At 38.4% G+C, this 21,151-nt stretch overlaps 1 protein-coding gene across 1 annotated transcript; it reads left to right on the top strand.

The window, feature by feature from the left end:
* The first annotated feature begins 8,205 nt into the window (after positions 1–8,205).
* On the top strand, positions 8,206–20,606 carry LOC115342521 (plasma membrane ascorbate-dependent reductase CYBRD1). The gene is given in 5 exon segments (XM_030016852.2): positions 8,206–8,312; positions 8,315–8,426; positions 15,675–15,883; positions 17,920–18,074; positions 18,286–20,606. Coding segments are annotated over 5 exon segments (852 nt in total). The 5' UTR covers positions 8,206–8,237; the 3' UTR covers positions 18,587–20,606.
* Positions 20,607–21,151: the final 545 nt, after the last annotated feature.

Raw genomic sequence — 21,151 nt, 5'->3', positions numbered from 1 at the left:
GTAAGAAATTCTATCACTCTAAATACACAGTGTGTCGCTCCGCTACAGATGTTCCATCCTGGCAGGTCACACAGACATTTTCATTCAGAAACGGGAGCGATGTTTCTGTTTACTTTAAAACACCTTGAAAGCTATTTAAGAATAGAGAATCCAGAATGACTAGCCCTGAACACTTCTATAAGTATATTCACAATACTACTTAGGAATGGGCTGGGACACACCAGAGAAGCAGAATCAATAAATGCTTATGGGTTGTGCTTTTCAGCACGACAGCAGTGTTGCCTTCTGTACCTATGCGGAGCCCCAGAAAATTCTAAAAATACACTTCTATTTAAATGGGAGGAAAATCCTGACCACAAACCAGTATTTTTTTACGTTGTTAAAAATAACCACATATCTGAACCAAACACAAATACCTGCATGCTTGGTGGCAACCCACCTGAATCAACAGCTTTTATTTCAAGTTAAATTTTCAAACAAAACTGATCCACCAGAAAAAAGGTAGTACTTTGCCAGGAGATTTTATATGTAAGCGTTTTTTTGGTCACTGTTGCTGGCAGGGCTGTACTATTGTGCAGTATCAAATTGATACAAAATTTGAATAAATGCATTAGATCTGACCTGTAGACCTATAGTTTGATGTCCATTTATGATGATTCTAGAGCACTTCTTTCTCTTTTTCATTATATAAATTAGGTGCTTGGAAATCTCTTACACAATCTGAGTAATTCAGTATGCTAAAGAATAACAGTATTTGTAAAGTGGAGAAATTCTGAGGATAGTCATGTGGTTTCCATTACAGAGGAAAAAATATTCTTGTGCACATGCCCAGCATAATTATCTCTGCAAGCACCAAAGTGTGACATTAGTACAAGAAAAGAGAAACAAAATTGCTTTGAGAAAATGGAAGTAACTTCTTCAAACATAGTTTACTTCCCATTTATAAACTCAGAAATTAAGATTAATAAAATACAGAAGACAAAAATATTCTTCACTTTTCACACGCAGTAGCTAACTGCTTTATGATCAGGAAACCCATTTACTGATAGTTTTCTGTTTTACAAAAGTTGGACTAAGGAACTATCAGTGTGAAATTCTGAGTTCCCTTACTTCATGTGTATTTCAGGGGGTGCTTACCACTCACACCATGGCTTCCTGAGTCTGCCCATAAAGCCTCAAGTAATTAGATCAAATGTGGTCTCAAGTGACTGGACCAAGTGCATATTTTAAAAGACTGAAGCTGAAAAGCTTATGCTTCTGTTATTTTCACCAGCACTAGATGCCCAAGGAAAAAAGAATATATCTATATACATATATAAAAATGTAAATATACTGTTACCATGAGTAAAGACTCTCAAATGCGTAATTCAAACATAGAATTGAAGGGATCTTAGCCACTTTTGCCAATGTTCCCAATTAGGTAACTTCACCCAAACTTTCTGCATTTTCAGTGTGGAGAACTGTCTCTTTATTCTTTTTTTTCTGGATATGCCCCGTTACTTTAACAGCACAGTCTCTTGCTCATTTTATTCTCATTTTGTCTTTTATTTTCCTCTTGCTATTGAGAAAAATACCATTTATATTACCTAACAGTAACTGAAGACTGCCAAAAACTCACCAGCAAGAAACTTTTTTCCTGATGGAACTGCGGCAGCTACCCCACACAACAGAACAGCTAATGAACAAATTAATTTGCTTCCCAGTTATGGTAGAGATTTCTATTAGGAATACCTGCTAGAAAGGACACCCGTATAGAGTGGCATTTAGACTGGGTGTTTTCTTAAAGAACAGTTGTGAGGAACTGCTGTTAGCTCCTTCAAGCAAAGTCTCTGGGCACTCTGCCTGCAAAAGAGAAGATGTTGGTCTAGTAAGTAAAAAGGTCATGGACTAGTGAATTCACATTGCGTTTCACCTAAGGCTGTTTGATACAAGCCTTCTGCTGCTGCCAGAATATACAAAACCTAAATGATGTGAGCAAAAAAAGGGAAGAAGTAGTCAAAATGTGGTTTTCTAAGGCTGAGCCACAAAAGAATTTATAGAACGGCGACTGAGTTCTTTCATAACTGCCAAGTATTGCCACAGTCACCAGTACAAAACCTTTAAAGACCAGCTTTTTTTCTGGAAGGTGTGTGAATTGATCTGATACGTATGTAGCAATGCCTCACTAATAATAATAGCATAGCATATCTGAACCTTTTCTGAACCTTTTATTTATCTCCATGAACTGGAGAAATTTAATTAGTCCCTGCTAAAACAGAGAATTCAGACACATCCTGCAAAAATGTTACTTTTGAAGAATGGATGAATAGTATAGTAATTCTCAACTAGCCCTATTCATACTCGACGAAAGTTTCTGTGTATCAACATGAATTCCAGGTGTCTCTCCTGATACGCAGACGGAATAGGTTATGAATACTAAAAGAAGGAAACAAGTATTGCAATATTTAAAATCAATGTTAGGAATATTTAAGGGAACATCTTTGTTTTACAGCTATTTCACGATCTTAGATTTTCAGAGAGGACCACTTGAAGCTTTCTAGTTGCTAGACTTGGCATTTATGCAACTATAACTTTAGTATTTATTTCTGCTTTACTGAAGTTACAAAATGATAACCAAAATAACCTTCAGGAGCTCCAAAAGAATTTTCTGTCAACGCATTCTAATGTTTATAGATTAAATAAATTTAAAGTAGTCACACTGCTTGCTTTGGATAATAAGAGATTAAAATGAACTGCAAAAATAGTTTGTTTTTTTTTAAATAAAAGGAACTAGGTATCCTAGGAGACTGAAGAACGTGGTACAATTGTTAACAACTGCTTTGGTTGGTATAGCTTAAAAACACATTTAGTAAACTGGGAGTACAAATACCTTATTCCTGCTTGAATGGGGAAGGAATATTGTGTTCTTAGGAATATTAAATTTTTAGGGAGGAGTAAGTGCACATTCTTCTCAGGAAGAGATAAAGGAAGCATGGAAGGGGAAGCTACGATTCACTGGAATTACTCTGCAGAGTGGCTCAAGAGCTCCGGCTTACCTGAGATGCCACAGGAGAAGCAATGCACTCCACAAGATCCATAGGATTGCAGGCTCACCAGTCAGTCCCCAGTAACAGCTGCTTGCCAGAAGCCAGATGGGAAAATTATTCTGTTAACACGTTTACTTGGATGCTCCACATTCAGACTCATACATTGGCAATTTTCCTGATTATCTTCTGGATCTGCAGTTAGCCTCAAATGTGGGTATGTACGTGTGTTGCCTGCCTCTAACACGTAACTTGCAGCATGGTTGTGGCACATTTCCATGCTCTGGAGCAGACATCTAGGAAACTCCCAGCTGTTGACACCACGCTCTTCCTATTTTAGCCATTTGTAATGCCACTGCCCCTTCTTTCTACTGCCTAGAAGCTGGCCTGATTTTGTAACACTCTTATAAACATTTGTATTGTGGACCAAAGCAGCATACTTCCAGCATTTCTACTTCAGCAAAATCACGTTTGTTTTTTCCGCTTCACCATGACACCTCAATGATCCGCTATCTGGACGGAGAAGCAAAAATGGGGTCCCAGAAGTGCTACTCATTATCTTTATTTGTATTTGATAAATGTAGGAGGAATTCCCCAGTCAGTGCCCAGGGACTGAAAAGATAGGAAGGACTGGCTTCTCTTGATAAGATTTGCTTTGAGCATAAAAAGAGCGCACATCCTTTCTCTTGTCATTGAGTACATATTCACTGACAAGGCTGCTGAGCAGTGGGGAAGAAAATGAGAAAGCGCAAGCCAAATAAAAAGTATGAGCAGTAAAATTTTATAATCTTCCTTTGGCAGTTCCAACTACTGCCCCACAGTTCCACAATTTTCAAAAATTGTTACAAAAGACTTTTAAATTATTAGAAAAATATTTTACAACTCACGGAAGCAAAATGTCTATGGATGGAAGCACACTAAAGAGTTTCGTTGCACAGGTAATAATGACTGACCTATAACCAGCACAGAATTTTGGACAAAAGCTGCACTATCTACCTTATTCTATCTCACTGAAAGCTCTCTCCAGGGTGGAGAGTAAGTAAAGATTATTTCTAGGAAGGGTCCCATTCAATAGTCACAATTTTTGCAAAGATAAATTAGTGATGCCCTCAATAGTAAAGGTCAAATGGTTCTGCTTCTTAGACATGGAACTCAGTGCCAAAAAGAGTAAAAGGTTCATTCTGGTTTGTTAGTGCCATTCAAACAATAATTAATTCAACTCATTTGTCAGTATTAGTCCTGGGAAGATAACTTCTGAGGGGATATTTCTAAAGCTTCCACAAGAGTCAGTTAAATGAGCTGCCAGGACAAACATGGCTGGACTATCTCAGCAGTTTTGTTTGTTTACAAGATGAACAGCCATCAGGCTTCTGAAAAACTCATCCAAATGCTTTGAGGGACACTAACTCGTTTGGAATGTCCTGTTCTAAGGCTTGGATCTTCAATGATATATCCAGCATGGAAAAACAGAGATAAAGCTGTAGCTGGTAAAAGAGTTCCTAACCTCATTCTAACTATGGCTCTGACAAGTCAGTTACTGGTTGCTGGAGAATAGAATAGAATAGAATAGAATAGAATAGAATATTTCTATTGGAAAGGACCTACAACAATCATCTAGTCCAACTGCCTGACCAATTCAGGGCTGACAAAGTTAAAGCATGTTGTTAAGGGCATTGTCCAAATGCCTCTTAAACACTGACAGGCTCGGGGCAGCTAGGAAGCCAGTTTCAGTGTTTGACCATCCTCTCAGTAAAGAAATGCTTCCTAAACACTTCCTGTATTAAAAAAGTTACATCAAAAGCACAAAATAATGATCTACGGTGACATGGTGTGTTGCTTAGATAAACATTCATGTACATTTATGTCTAGGCTACTGCTCTCAAAAATATATGAATGGTATAGCAACAATGACAGAAGTTGCCAAGTAGCCATGTACTGCAGGCAAAAGACAGGCAGGAGTCCATTGCTGCCTTTTCAAAATAATCTCTGAATCTTTGTCTGTTTTGTAGGTCTTACTCTGTCTGTCTACTTTGTAGGTTCTTCCAGGTCTGAAGCCACAGTCACCCTACTCCTGCACCTGACAATGCAGCAACCCAAAGAAAGACACACGTATTAGGTGATGTCCCGACAGAATTGCTAAGAGGGAGCACCACACTGACAGAGTTGGTGCTGTACTGGAAAAACATCAACATGCTCTAGGAGATGGAGGCTCTGGGAAAGAATGGAGATTACAAACTGCTGTGGCACCTATCCACAGTAATGGTTAACAAAAGCGGGTGTTCATTGATCCAAGAGACTTGAAAGCCCCATACAGGCTAGTTTCATTTTTATGCTAGTGGGGGTTTATGTTCCAAACAGATTATCAAATGCATAATTCAGCCCTCAGCAGTCAGCTGTATGATGTCGAGTTCCCACCTCCATGTAAACATGCAATCCCCTCGGACATCATAGCTGTGCTGAAGATTGTTTCTGATTCCATACTGATCTGACAGACGTATCAGGTGGGGGAAGAAGGGAGAGAGGGGCAGAAGAACGGGAAACAAGGAGAAGTACAGGCAGGAGTTACTAATTGTGCTCTCTGAAATCTCTTCTGCATTACAGGTGTTCCATAAAGTACATTTCACTTTGTCTAACAATTTATTTTGCACTTTTTTTTCAGTTTTGGTTTATTCAACACTCTGTAAGCTTTCACATTTCTTCAATTCTATTTTAAAAACAATTTGTTCAGGGTTAGCTGGCAAAACTGGGCTTCATTTTTCAGTTCAATAAAATTCTGTGTTTGCTCTTGTTATTGCCTGCTTTAACAGGGTACACCAGTTTGAGCTATAAGAATTCATGAAGGTCTTCTGAGAGATACAGTTTCTAGCATAAGTAAAATCCACTTGGGTAGAAGGTTCCTGTGTGGGACTGTTGGGGTGACTGGATGTAAACAAAGCTTGTTGAAATCAGTGGGAACTGGAAGTATTTTGCAATTTGGAGATTTAGGTTCATAAAAGGTAGATTAAAATAAATATTTATTTTATGTTAGTTTGTAGGCTTTATGGAGACAAAAGACATTTTATTAGACCATCTCAGATAACTGGAAAGAATGGACACATTTTGGGGCTTATGAAACCTTTTTTTGGAATTACATGTAATAATTTCGCGATTCCCTGTATGGAACTGACAAGCGCTATGAAACTGATGCTTTGCAATCTGTAGGATTTCAACATAAATCTGAAGGTTTTACAATACTCTTTAACTAAACACCAAATTTTTGAAAATATAACAGAGATTATTTGATTGTTTAAAAGACAATAAGTAAAGGATTCCAAAGAAGTAAAGAAAAAGATATTTTTAACAGGTAAAAATACTCCAAAATTCACCATGTATAAATACTATGCTGTTTAAGCCACATGACATTTTTTGTGCATTAAGGAGGCAGATTTATGGTTTTATTATACGCTGGTTTGCAAGTAAAGAATAGAAAGATTCATTTCATTTAAGCAATCCCCAGAAAACTTAGTAATATTTTTATGAACATAATATTGAGATGACCTGCTTGCCTCATGAGCTAATCATAATCTGGCATCTTTGGAAGTTCATGCATGAGTGCATTCATCAGAAGATTCAGGGCTTAGATCTTCACTTCTCTTAGATGCTGTGACTTGTGAAACTTAACAATATCAATGTTCTAGTTACCATTATCACTGGAATGAGCAACCAGTTAAATCCTGAGAGCAGGTCACACCAAATCCGTGCAAATTAAAGCTAAACATCATTACACAAGTGATGCTCAAGTCAAGTGTTTCTTTAAAATGTCAGAGCCCAACATCTATTTTTAGGAGAATAGAGAGAATAATGGAGAAATATATTTGCATCCCACTCCAATCTGGCTTGGTCTTCACATCTCTATGTAGATGTTTCCAACGCTTTACTAAGTACTGGGTTTGAATTGGCAGATATTCTACTGAAACTATTTTAAGTTCGATAAAACTGTTTCATTTTTTGAGCCTCAATTTTAGCATGAGATATCAGACAGCTCAAAGACTAGCCAGAGTGAATAGTATTTTTTTCTCTCCATCAGTTAATGAATTTCTAATTCATATGTATTGTGACACTATATATGTTTCAAAAGTAAACTAATCAAATGCCAGAAAAGTAGTGTTGAGTATGTGTTTGGGCATATCCTACTACTACATTTGACAGGCTTCGGAGCCAGCTGAATGTTCTACAGCAAAGGATAAAGCAGTTGAATACATGATTTGACAAAACCGGTCTGATCTATCAAGTTATATTTTTGGCTAGCACTGCCTGTTGTCTCTTTGCAATTCTGTTTTGCTTTCTCCTGTTTTCCTCTCTAAACTCCCTGCAATGGGCCTTTCCATACCTGTCGGAATTGTCTTAAGGTTTGTGCTGTCCCTTTCTTAGCTAGTGGACATTTGATATATTTGATGCTATTCAAGAGAACAATGCCCAAATACTCCTGCATACTCAGGCCAGAGTCCATATATGAAACTGGTTAGTATCTGGTTTACATTTACAGCAGTCAGTGAATCCAATGGGAAGTAAAGGGGATGATCAGGACAGAAAGCGTGCTCCAAGTACCGCCCGCCAGCGTCTTTAAGTGTGCTCCTACCCTACATTTGCTGTACGTCCTGTCTGCCTCTTCACCACAGCAGCGTTCCTGCTTTATCTGTTAGTGCTTATGGCTGCGCTGGCTTATCTTTATGGCAGGTCTGTAAATTCCTGTCGCCCACCGGTGTCCTCACTCACCACACCCACCAACCTCCACCACAAAACCCGCAAACACCAACTCCCTTACTCCAGTGCCGGGGGGACAGCGGGGACAGCTGGGGGCCCGGCGCCCCGGCAGGGCACAGGCTGACACAGAAACGTCTTTTCTGAGGCGCAGTTCTGAACGCGAGGGAAAGAAACTCTCGGCAAGCTTGTGAAAACTGCTTTAAAAAAAAAAAAAAAAAAGCACCACCCTTCTCGTGAAAAAAGCAGGGTCTGCGACCCCCGAGGGGCGCGGGCCGGCGCCGGGCAGGGCGGGGGGGGCGCGCAGTGCCGCCCTGCTCCCGCTCCCTCGGCCGGCGTCCCCCCTCGCGGTTCGGCGGCGGCGGCGGGCGGGGCATCGGGCAGCGTCACCGCCCGCCGCCGCTCCTCCTTCCCCGGCCCCGCCCCCCCCCCTCCGCCTCCTTCTCTTCTCTCTCGTTCCTGCCGTGCCGGAAGATGGAGGACTACGGGCGATTCTTGGCGCTGCTGGTCTCGGCGCTGCTGGTCGGCTTCGTGTCGGTCATCTTCTCCCTCTCGTCTGGGTCTTCCACTACCGCGAAGGGCTGAGCTGGGACGGCGGCCCGCGGGAGTTCAACTGGCACCCCGTCCTCGTCATCACGGGCTTCGTCTTCATCCAGGGCATCGGTGCGTCAGGGGCCCGGGCCCCGAGCTGGCACGGAGGGAGCCGGGGCGGGGCGGAGCGGCGTGGAGCCGCGGGGGAGCCGGGGCTGCGTGGGGCCGGGGCCGCGGGGAGCGGGGCGGCCCGCGGGTGGCAGCGGTCCGCGGCCGGAGCGGGTTAGGAAAGCCAGCGCTCCCCGAGAAGGGACAAAGGGTCCCTTGTAATAAGCCGCAACTGCTATGTATGTTTTTTTCTGCAAGCACTTGTTTACCCTGGCCTGCGATCGCCTCGCACTTTGAGTAATGCTTGCGAGGTGTGCTTTCCTAGTCAGCCTGCATTTATGCGAGTTGAGAATCCCAGTGCCAGAAATGCTGCTGCCCTAGGAAAGTTCCTGTCTTTTGGCTCCCTCTCTTCTGGCTCTCTCCCACGTCCCAAGAGGAGAAAGGAAAGTTCAGTACCACTGAAGCTGATCCAGGAACGGCGTTTGTGCCAGAGAAAATGTAGCACCATAAGCAACGTTAAAATCCAGTTCGTCAGCCCAGACTTAGCGTAAATTATTTTGTAAAATGTATCTTTTGAATTCATTCTTAATCCTGCTGCCTAAATAGCATACAATGATTATGATGCAGTGGTGGTTTTTTGTTTTTTATAGAGTGTGTGAACTTTTGATTGCATCAAGTTCAGCCTCGGACTGACTTTTAAATGTTTCCCATTACACTTACAACATGAACAGTATCTTTTTTCCATCCCACACAATTAGTATGTTAGGTCTTAAGTGCAAGGGTTGCTCCTTGAGGCCAGCGGCAATACTGGAGTTTGAACTGTGTTTTTGCTGTTAGTGTAATTGGCTAATTCCAAGAAAACAACTAAATTAGACACACTTTAGTTCATAAATGGTATCGATTTAGGAAAGAAAAATACAATGCTCTCAGTAAAGTTTAAAAAGCGGATAATGAGAGAGCACCACAGAGGTGCTTATCTAGCCTGTGAATATATTTAAACTAGGGCTAAATATTGCAAAAATAAGGGCACTGGACTGTACCTTAAAAGTCCTGAAATTTGGGAGTGTCCATTTATGCTAATGGCATTAAAACTAATAGGGAAATCTGACACAGATAAAAGCTTCTAACAGCAATTTTTTATAAAGTCAGTGACAAAATTCTTGCTAGTTTCAACGTGAAGAGAACTAAGTGAAACATTAGTAACGTCTCCAAGAACAGCAAATAAATACTGCAGAGAACAGTGGAAATTATCCCACAGTTTCACCACTGACTTTTGTGGGGAGAGGATGGGGAACATTTTACTGTTCTTAAGTAATGAAGAACCTCTGAAGACTTACAGTATAAATGTAAGCAGGAGTATTTTTTCTTTGTAATAGAAAATAAACTCGAATTTTGTCTAGACAAACTTAGAATTTCATTTTTAATAACCTTATTTACATTCGCTTCACCGCTGAATGATACATTGCATTCATCCAGCCAGAAAACTTGTCCAGCACATCCGGACATTCATTCCAGTGGAACATGTTGTTTGCATCACATGTGTGCTCACTTGCTCGCTCGCTCGCTCTTCGGCAGGAGCCCAGCCAGTCAGAGGTTGGAAGATACAGGAGGAGTGGGTGGCTGTCTAGTTCTGGCTATGAAGGGAATGTTGTGATTTGAACATACACTGCAAATTTCATTTTTTCAATGGGAGTGGGAGCCTTGTGGCTTCAAGTTACAAATTACTATTGAGCAATAAACAATATTTGGAAGTTGTTTTACATAATATTGCTCAATAGGAAGTGTAATTTCAGGCTATAAATAAGCAATGAGAAACACCTGGTGACTTCACTAAGATTTATACTACTTACTGTGATCAAACTACTGTTTTTTATATAAGCATAGACTTTTTGAAGAATATAGGGGGAGGTTTTCTGCAGCTTTTTCCTACGCATTTTCTTTTTTTTTCCTCTGAAACTCAGTTTTGCCCTGTGTCACAGAGTAAGGATGTTGCTTGCCTCAAGCCTTGTGTTAGGTAAGGATATATGTAAAGTAAATGGAAGTTTACCATAGCTCAAAAAAAAAAAAAAAAAAGGGAACATATATAAGGAATTAATTGATAATAGGGCATTATTTAGGGAGGAAATCCTATTATATAACAAGAAGAGCAAAGTTGGAGACTGAAGCAGTATTGTAGTAAATCAGATGAAATATCAACAGATAAGATACTACTGTGAATCTGATTCAAATTTGGCTGACAGAAGTCTGCCACTGAATTCAAAGTAATTTTGATGAGACTGGGGAATAGGATGCCTCTTTGCACACATACAAGAAAAAAGAATTCTTTAAGTAATTAAAAGTAGAAAGGAATAGCTAATAAATATCTTGATTAAAGTTGTGTGGAGGATTTGAAATTATAACCAAATCAACTGTTTCTTGAGTTCATTAAAGTTTATACAAAGGATAGAAATGTTGTATTGTTGGTCTGTAGGAGGTAGAATGGATGACTGTAATAATGTGCATATTGGGAAGTCAATGTGCTGTGATAAAAGTGTTGTATATATCTCGTCAATCAAATGAAAAAGCTGTAGGCATGTTAATATTAATACTTAATATTTGTGGACCAGCACCTAGAGGTAAATGATACCTGACAAAACACTGTCAGTGCACAGCAATTGTCCAGATGATTTTCCAGACTTAAAGTGGGAAAAACACAGGCAATAAATGTCTGTGTGCATATTAGTACAGCAACATTTTTGAAAAGAGTAAGATAGGAAAAAAACAGGAGGAAAAGTGCATTTTAAGAAAGGCTTGAAGGAATAGTAGTGTGATAGAATGGGTTAAATAAGTAAATAAGGAATTCTGTCTTATTTTACATGTGGGAATGTTGAACAACAATTGTAGACACAGGGCATGCTGCAAAGGAGTATTTTCATGCTTGTTCGTGTTTGGCCTGCAAATGATAATGTGGTTCTCTCCCAAAGGACTAATTAAGAAACCCATTAAGACATAATGTGGAATAAATTATTTTTGAGCACTTCCCATTACTCAACTAATAAAAGAATTTTTTTTCTACAGAGATGTGACAATCTCTGTTGCAGACTGAGGAGCAGCATGGTGGTTTTTAGGGTTGTGGAAAATAGAATAAAAAGTGAGTCAGAACAAGGAGGGTGGGGTAGTCTTGGGTAGACCCATCCTCAGATCAGTCTTCTACTGCTTATGAGTCACATGGAAACTCTATACCATAAAGTTGTAGGTTGACACTATAAATCTTGGAAGATGCTTGCACAATTAATACTCCTCATCCTATATGATTTATAAGTATCATGTAACTTGTATTTTAAACAGGCTTAAAACATGAAGATGTAGCCTCACGCCAGCAGTATATTAATAAAGGAATACAACAGGAATGTTACTTAAGAGTTCTTACAGAGAAAAGAGAAGGAAAAATCCTGGTCTGCCACATTACCATGTGGTGTTACAGAGTCAGTTAAATTTCATCTGTATGGATGAAATTACCTAGGTGGGTGAGAACCTAATAGCTCACTGTGGCTGAAATATTCCTACTTTTTTCTTCCACTTCTCCCTTTCAGCTTTCTCCTTGACTCAGACTTCATCTTCCTCCTGGTTGGTTTGTGCCAGCTCTGGCCCTTGTCAGACCCATAAACTGAATTAACTCAACTAGCAGAAAACTAACCCCCCACCCCACCCCGCCAAGTACAGTTTTTGCCGGAATAGAAAGTTGAATTGCCTGCACAAAGGGTCTCAGAAGTGCCATAGATGGGAGAAGGGAGATGGTGGACAATGTGCAAGAGCAAGGAGAAGGAGTGCAAATCTATTTTAAAGTAAGCATAGTCTTTCATCTTGAAATCACATCTGAAGATAATGCTTGCTCTGAGTTATCTGACAAACATGATTGCCTCTGCTTCAAACATAACAAAACATCTGTTCAAAGGGAAAATAGCTAATTGCTGGAGTTTCTAACATTCAATGGGCTGCAGAATTCTCAAGAATCAGAAGGGCAAATGACTGCTAAGCTGTGAGGGTCTCATCACAGGCAACTTGTGAAGAGGCAGCTCTCTTGATGAGCTTAGTTTGAGTCTCTTTGAAATCATAAATGGGCACCTGTCCATTCTGGTGTTAAAGTGGTTCCCAAAGAATCTAGTGGGCATTCATAACTTGCCGAAGGTAAGCAACAGGATCAGCCAAGAAGTAGCAGGATCGGAAATAAAAGTAGTGAAGAGGAACATTCCTTTCTGGCAGCTATGAGGTGCTGTGCAGTGCACCCCCAGCGCACTCAGAACCACACTGTGTGCCTTCTAAGGTGGAAGCAATCCTTGACACCTCCCTACAGCACGTGAAACATGTGCCAGTCAGAAATACTAGAGAGCTAATTCTACAATTTTGCTTTGTACATTTGGCAAAGAACAGGTGTTCCATGCCACGTACAAGATATTGCAAGATCACTCTGCCCTATGTGACATGCTTTAAAATTGGAGCTCAAAACAGGAGTGAGATCTGAGAGAAGCAGCTGTGTCTAAGGATACCTAGACTCTCCAGTCTTTTAACAGTAGTAGAGATGCTGTACCTAGAGAAAGTTCTTCACAGGACTGCTTTAGCATGTCACTGCTAAAAATGCTGTAACTCCATATGTGCTTTTAACCCAGGCTATTTTAATTTTGAGATGAAATTACATGTCAGGTCTGAGTCAGTTTTTAAGAGCTTGCACCACTGAAAGCAGACTTTTCCTCCTCCTCTTCCCTTTGTTCCCCAGATTGTCTTGCTTCCTTCTGCTGGGCAGAAAAGCACCAGCTATGACAAAGGTGGGGAAGCACACAGAAGTGGAACGAAAGTGGTGATAAGGAAATGGGACTGTGTCTTTTCACAGTGATAAACAGTCAGATCTGCTCAAGTTGCAATGTGTAACTTCACACGTAGCCCTCACGGAAAGAAGATTAAACGAAGTTGTATATGCATATGTCCTGGGCTGTGGCATGTAACATGCTAATGCACAGTATTGTTAACAAGTGTCCAAGCCATTAGTCTGTATTCCTTGCTTTTCTATCATACTGTTTATGGGAAACAGCCCAGAAAATTCATGTCCCAGATAAAGATCTGAGACTATGTGGACAAGTGACTAGGGAGTTTGATAGTGATTTTGGAAGTTAAATCAACTAGATGACAGCATCTTATGCACCAAAGAAAAATGTTATACAAAAATTTTAGTCAGGACTTGACCCTCTGAGATCAAAGACTGAAAACTGAGACCAGGACTGATGCACATCAAGTTGACTTCAAGACATATAGAGTCCAGTACTTTACTTCACTGCACTTGGTATAAATTATTAACAATACTATGTGCCACATGGTAAGAAGGAGGATTTACTGGGAATATCGTCATGGGAAGTTGAGGCTTGTTTGGGGCCTTCTAGCATACCTGCTTTACAAGATTAGAAATCATAATCATTAGTACTAAGTTAATTAATAATAGTATGATTTAGCACACTAAGCTTATGATCATCACCAACAGTTCCCCAAAAGTTATATGATAGTCTTATATCTTGTTAATATTGAAATAACTGCCTGCATCATATAGATTGATTACTGTCAAACTGTCTTAAAAACAAGGCTTTTATCTTCCTGATTTTGTAGGGTTTACTATTGTTACTTTTTAAACGTAGAAAGCTGAGAACTACCTAAGTGCTATATATATTTAAATATTCTAAGGGACACTTTCATTCCAGTATTATATTTTCACACAATATGTAAAAGCTTTGATTTAAAACCTGATAGTAGTCTGGAAACTTCACTTGCAAACAGTGTTTTCTTTGTGAATTATTTAACACAATGCTGTATTTCCTGGCATGCATCCAAGTTAAAAAAAAGTGTAAACAGAACTTTGAAATTAATTTATCATTTTTTATTATTCATCACAACATACAGAATGAATATCCCATTTATTTTCCATAACCTATGCTTTTTGCATAAAAAGCTAGGGTTATGGAGAAGTAATGTGTAAGGTACATGAGAATCACTTAAGTAAATTCTTAATCTTTGTATTTATCAGGTAATACTTTTTTTTCTGCTGCACATCTATTTCTTAATGTTTGGAACACGAACTTTTTTAAACACCTGCATATATTCTTATTCTTTTGGTTTAGTATAGCTAATTATATATATCAAGATTTGAATGTAATTTCCTAAGCAGAAACTTAAATGAGGATGTGATGAATCAGATGAATGGAGCTCAGTCTTTTTGCTCAGGCAAGACATTATGGATATGGGCATTAGCCTTTATTGGTCAAGTGATCAGGTGTCCTCATAAATATGTGTCCCCTGTTATCTGAATATATGTATGTGCTGTCATACATCCAGAATTACTACCTGGGGTTGCAGGTAGTAGGGATAGTAATCTGGTCTGTGTACGTCACCTGTGGAAAGCACCTGGGTCATACGACAGGCAGAGAACAGTTGTGGCAGGGAAGGAGTGGTGGGGACCTCGAGGAAAGAGCCAAGAAGCAGCCTTAGGCTAAATTATTCTTATGGAATATCTGGAGTTAGATCACTGGAAATTGTTGTTTTGTTCAGATTGGACAAAACACTGTCTGCTAGAGTTATTAATGCAAATACAGGCAAAGTTATTAATGCAAATACAGGCAAACCCCCCTTACATTCATCTAACAGTGATGGAAGAGTTGTAGTTGCCAAATCCGTTTGTCTCTTAAGAGTCAGATTATGATTCCCTTATGCTGAGTAGCACTTTCCCATTTAAAATAATCCTGTTAATATCAATGCAATAGATCATAATCATATAAATATCTAAGCAATTAGAGAATAGCATTATCCAAAGTTGGCAAAGAGAATAAATATTCAAAAAATATCTTACACACTTTCTCAATAGGTGGTCTTCTGGATATAAGAATTGGGTCCTATGGCTCCAATCTGACTAGTAGCAGAAAAATCAAAATCCTATGCAGAATCCCTGTTAGATGAATTTAAGGAATGAGGAAAAGATGACACCAAGTTGTTTACTGTTCTTTTTTTGAAACACACTTAGGTTTTTTTAAAATTAGGAAGAAATCTCCCTAAAAGCGGTATTTAAGCCTCAGTTGTGTATTTGGAATATGGTCTGCTATGTGTAGGAGAAAAAGGCTTTTAACAGACTTTTTCAGAGTATTAAAGGTTGGATTTTCCGGTAATTTACAATGGAACTATGTGAATGATGCATGATTATTAAAATCTGAGAGAAGTTATCCTATAAGGCATAAAATCTTGTTTCTGTTCTTTCTTCAGCTATTATTGTGTACAGGTTGCCCTGGACCTGGAAGTGCAGCAAACTCCTAATGAAGTTCATACATGCTGGATTAAATACCATAGCTATGATTCTTGCAATTGTTTCTATGGTAGCTGTGTTTGAATACCACAATGCCAGGAACATTCCTAACATGTACAGTCTGCACAGCTGGATTGGGCTGACTGCTGTTATATTTTATTCTCTCCAGGTCAGAATCTAACTGTATTTACAAACAAGTTGTAAAATTTGAAGAATGTGTTGAGCAATTCAGGCGCAATAGGCCCTCACTAATACACTCTTAACTACTGGATGTGATGTTTCTGCACACACATTCTGAATTCCTTATACTGTATTACACTATGGAAATCAATTTTGTTCCTTCAAATTGTGATTCTTAATTTTTTTGCCAAAACACTAAAAAGAAAAATTGGCTTCTGAACTTTTATCCTTCACTGCTCAGGCTAGGAGGTACAGGAAATAGTGTTGAAATGGTGTTTTTAACACTTAGAAAAAAGAAAGAATATTGCAGCATTATTGAGTATATTCTTTATAGTTGAACAACAGCTAATGAATAAGAAGGAACAATGTTAAGATTTTCCTTGTCCTAATAATGCAGTTATTTCAGGGAAATCTGTGCTACCACTATACTGAGTATCAGCATTTTTTCAAATGGTTAAGATAAAGAATTGTGAATAAGATCTTAATTCTACTTTTCATTTTGCTACTATAAACATGATCAATGGCACTTAATGCCTTGCCTGTCTCATCAATAGAACTGTGGTGTTACTTCCTCCAAACTGGGATGTAAGTCTCTAGTCAGAGACTGATGTTTGTTAAGTGATTGAGCACTACTGTTAAAAAATAGTCATAAAGTAGTATCTCTGTTAACAGAGGAGACATTTGGCATTTGCCAGAAATGGCATGTCAATCACAGAACTGAAAAATTATTGAGGGGGGATGCTCACATAATACTATACCTACAGGAACAATAGTGTAAATATATTGTATTTAAGCCAAACATATGTTAATACAGTATAGCACAAGGACATAAATTTAAGAATAGGGCAGAAATGTAAAATGGAGACCGTCTCTTGGAAAGCAGTGTCTCCGGAAAGAAGTGCTCAAAGATGACATGAAGCTCAAAATGAGTTCTCATGATACTGTGACAACAGGAAAAGTAAATTCTCTAAGAAGAGATTATCTTAACCTCCGTATATGGCATTAGCAAAACTAATATGAAATACTACAGAATACATTATTTTAAATGTAAAAAAAAAAGAAAAAAAAAGAAAAGAAAATCTGGAAAAGTAATTTGAGAGCTGGAAAAACTATCTTCCAGTGAAAGACTTAAAAACTCCAACTGTTTAGCAGATCTAAAGAAGATTAAGAGATGACTTGATTACAGTGTATTAAAAAGGCTTCCCAGGGAGAAAATACCAGGCTTTTTAATCCAGCATGGAAAGACAAAACAAGGACTAAGACTGGAGGTTAAAGCAAGATGAAATTCAAATTCATGCACTATTTCTAATTTTGCAGAAGGGGTAAGTAAAGGTAGAACAAACTAAAGAAGGGATGCAACCTCAGTATGACTGGGCAAGCCTGTGAGTGCAACCATGTGACATGATGGGTTATGTTCCATCACAAATTTAGTGCTAATGGGAGGACTCCTGTCCCCTGAAAAACTTCACGCCACCCACCCACATCTTCACTCTGTAAATGCCAGCTGATTGATATAGAGAGAGACCATTGCCCTTCTAAAGACATGTACTTAAATTAAACCGAAATTTTCACAAGGTAAAATTATTTAGTCCACTCAAGTCAGAAGGTTAGACTGCCTTCTGATCTTCATTTAGGTGTAAATCTGTAACAGAAGCAGAAAACAGGACTTGAAGAGACTGTAAAAATGTAGCTGCTCACACCTTTAAGATATTACTGAATTAATGACACTGAAAACGTATGTTTCCAGTACTTAGTTGGGTTGCAGTTTTAGCATTACCAATAAGTCTGGACACTGATATTAGGTGGGATTATTTATAAAATATTTCATGTCTGCTTCCTAGGTGCTAATCCAGAATTACTGCTTTGGTTTTGAAGGGAACACATTCAGAAATAAAAATGCCAAATCTTTTCAAATTTGTACCTGAAGACATCTCAAAATTGAATGTTTATGATTATTTTTATTCTGCTTGAGAAGTAGAGCTTGTTTCCCATATAGCTTTATCTATGAATCTGTTTTGTGTTTAGCTTTTCTTGGGTTTCGCTGTCTTTCTGCTCCCTTTTGCTCCAGTTCCTCTCCGAGCAGCTCTCATGCCAATACATGTTTATTCGGGCCTTACCGTCTTTGCAACAGTGATTGCGACAGCTCTCATGGGAATCACAGAAAAGCTTATATTTTCACTGTAAGTATTTTTTTCACTTGTTTATTAAGGTTATTCATTGCAAACTGTACTTCCATTTGCACAGAATAATAGCCATCTAGTATTGGGACACTGTTTTGTTTTGTTTTGCTTTGCTTTGTTTTTAAAAAACCTCCCACCTAGCAGGAGACTGCTATTTTTAGACCAGGATTGTCTTTAAGACGACTGACCTTTTTTTTTTTCCCTTCCAAAGGAAAAATCCTGCATATAGTGCATCCCCACCAGAGGCAACCTTTGTCAACTGTCTTGGTCTTTTGCTTGTCATATTTGGTGCACTTATTTTGTGGATGGCAAGCAGGTCCCATTGGAAGCGCCCGCCAGAAGAGAATGCTAAAGTTCTGCAGCCCATTGGAGGGACTCCTGAAGGCACAGAAGCAGAATCCACAATGGCAGACAGTAGTAATGCAGATAAATCTGATCTGAGGATCAGTAGTGAAGCAGCCAGAAAACAAAACTTCAAACTTGATGAAGCAGGCCAACGATCAACTATGTAAAGAAAATACACAGAATAACAGTACTATTGTATTGCCAACTCCCCCTGATTCCTTCCAATTTAGCTATATTGGTATATAAATAGGTTGGGGTTTTATTTTCAGTATGGCTTGCTCAAAGATACTTAAGTTTTCTGCATAGGAATTTAAATTCCAGTAAACCCCAAACATATTATATTGGTTCATACTCAGTCCTCATTTAAAAAATGAGAGCATGAATGACATCACATAATAGGAAAATCACATAATTGGAAAATGTTTTCCATATCACTTCTTAATTTAATGCTTATTATCTCTTACAGTCATGAAAAGTTAACAAGATTGAGACTAAATTTTGCTCTGAGTGATTTTGCAGGTTATGAATCAGAGTCATGAAGTATACCAGACAGCAGAATTTAGATGGTCACACATAATTTTTCTGGTAATGTTCACTTTTTTAAAGCCCTGATTTCTCAAGCTGATTAACCCCCTCACCAGCTGCTAAGATCTATGGGATTTGAGGTCATTCAGCACTTTGCAGAGTTGCACCATAAAAATGTTTAGTCTAAAATTTTGAATTCAAAAGAAGAAATGAAAGTTTGCCTGAAATCTTCATTAAATGTTATGTTTAAATTAAAAAATTCTATGTTGGTTTTTTTAATCAGAACAAATCTGTTGACTTTTTAAACAACTCTACCAAATATATTGTATACAGACAACACTTGGCTTTGGATTATGTGCAATCATTACTGAAATCTAAGGAAATTGTAAGAAAGCCAAATGCAGAATTTGTCTTATTTAGAAAGCTATAGATATACACTTAGAAAAATATCTATCACTTAAATCAAGTCTTCCTTTTATCCCAGAAGGCAGCATTTTACTAGCTTTATTTGATTGCAGAGTTCTGTTGATTTATGGCACTAGACTAGAAATTAGGAAGTTAGAAACCAGAGAAGACTGCTAGCTGCCTCACAGAAGAAAGGAGCTTGAAGAGGGAAATGCTTCTTCCAAGAAACAGCTGAGCTTTGCTGATTTGATTAAAATGCTACCTGTTAACTGAAAGCCAATTTTGGTATCTCCACAGTGGTGTCAATATCATTATCATCACGGGCATGAAGACATACTTTAGTCCATAAGCAAACTATATAAACTCTATGACTTTTAAATTTGAAATCGAAGTGTTAAGTAATGCAGTTTAAGTCTCTACTAGCACTTTACTTTTATAGCTCTTTCTAGTAATTGGCATATTAATGTATTATGCTCATTCATTATTTTCACACATATAAACAATACTTGTATTTTTTACTATTGTAGAATAATAATTATAGATTATTTTGATTGCACATGTCCAAAATGATGAGCCTTTCTATTATAATTTCTTGTAAAAGCTGCAGAGCCCACTACAAGTCCAAATTTACCACTGTTCATGCTGCAATATAGACAGTTTCAGAGAGCATATAATTTCCTGTTTTTGTAAAGACTATATAAATTTTTATCTACTTCAGCTTTTTAAAATGTTTAAACACATTAAACTTTAGCAAATATGCAAATGTTGTAGTTCAGTGTTGCATTGGTACAAATAATTCTGGTCATGAGTTATTTTGTATCTTCTCTGACAAAAAGCACCTCAGTTCCTGTTATTTGATTTGTAATAACATTTAATTATCTGGTGAATGCAGTATAGAAAGCTGGCATAGTATATTATTTGAAAAACTTTTCTGCTGTAGTAGTTGGTACTCAAGGACTACATCCCAGTGTTCTATATTTTCACTTAACGTATGTTTGTGGATGACTGGGACCCACCTAGCATTGATGTACTATTTCATTTGAGAAAACACCTGCTTTTAAAGGCTTTAGTGTAGAGTTCAGGTATGACAGAAGGAATACTAAACTATTGTGTGAACACTTCTCCAGTCCCACTATGTGCAATGGATCAGACAGCTTCTTCCCTGGTTTTCAAGTTCCACACAATTATCCATCTTCCCCAAAATTGTTCTGCACAGCTTCAGCATAAAATCCAAATAGTACTGATAGCAGCTTTCTGAGAGAAAAACAAGAGCATGTTTTACATGACATTAGTGCTCAGCTGACACGACATGATTATGTTATGCATCCTATTACAAATTTATATATTGAACATGAAGTAGGAAGAGGGATTTGCAGTAGCTTGTGGAGAACACTAAACTGTGCTGTCTTCTTCTGATCTCATGTTCTGCTTAACAAGCCTGCTTTTTTGGTGAAATCGGTCAGCATCTTACAGCAGGTGAATGCACGTTTAGTCTTTGTGAGAGATGCTCTATTAACACATTAGAAGTGTAACAGGTGAAGTGAATAAATGAACTCAACTGTTACAGTAATTTACTATGCTAGCATTCTATACTGCACTTACACAGACAACACCATTTTAAGTTCGTAGGTATTGGCCTGTTACTGTGTCTCATCCACCTGCAAAAATGAACTCATTCAATCCTTATGTAGTACTGAGTCATCTAATAAAAGTGTGTGTTTGTGTGGAAGGTAGTCACTTGCCTAAGGATTGTTCTGGAAGAAACTCTAACTGTACAGTATATTGGGAAAAAAACCACAAAA

This window comes from Aquila chrysaetos, chromosome 6 (genome assembly GCF_900496995.4).
Source record: "Aquila chrysaetos chrysaetos chromosome 6, bAquChr1.4, whole genome shotgun sequence".
NCBI lineage: Eukaryota > Metazoa > Chordata > Aves > Accipitriformes > Accipitridae > Aquila > Aquila chrysaetos.
This window is presented reverse-complemented; position numbering and strand designations above follow the sequence as displayed.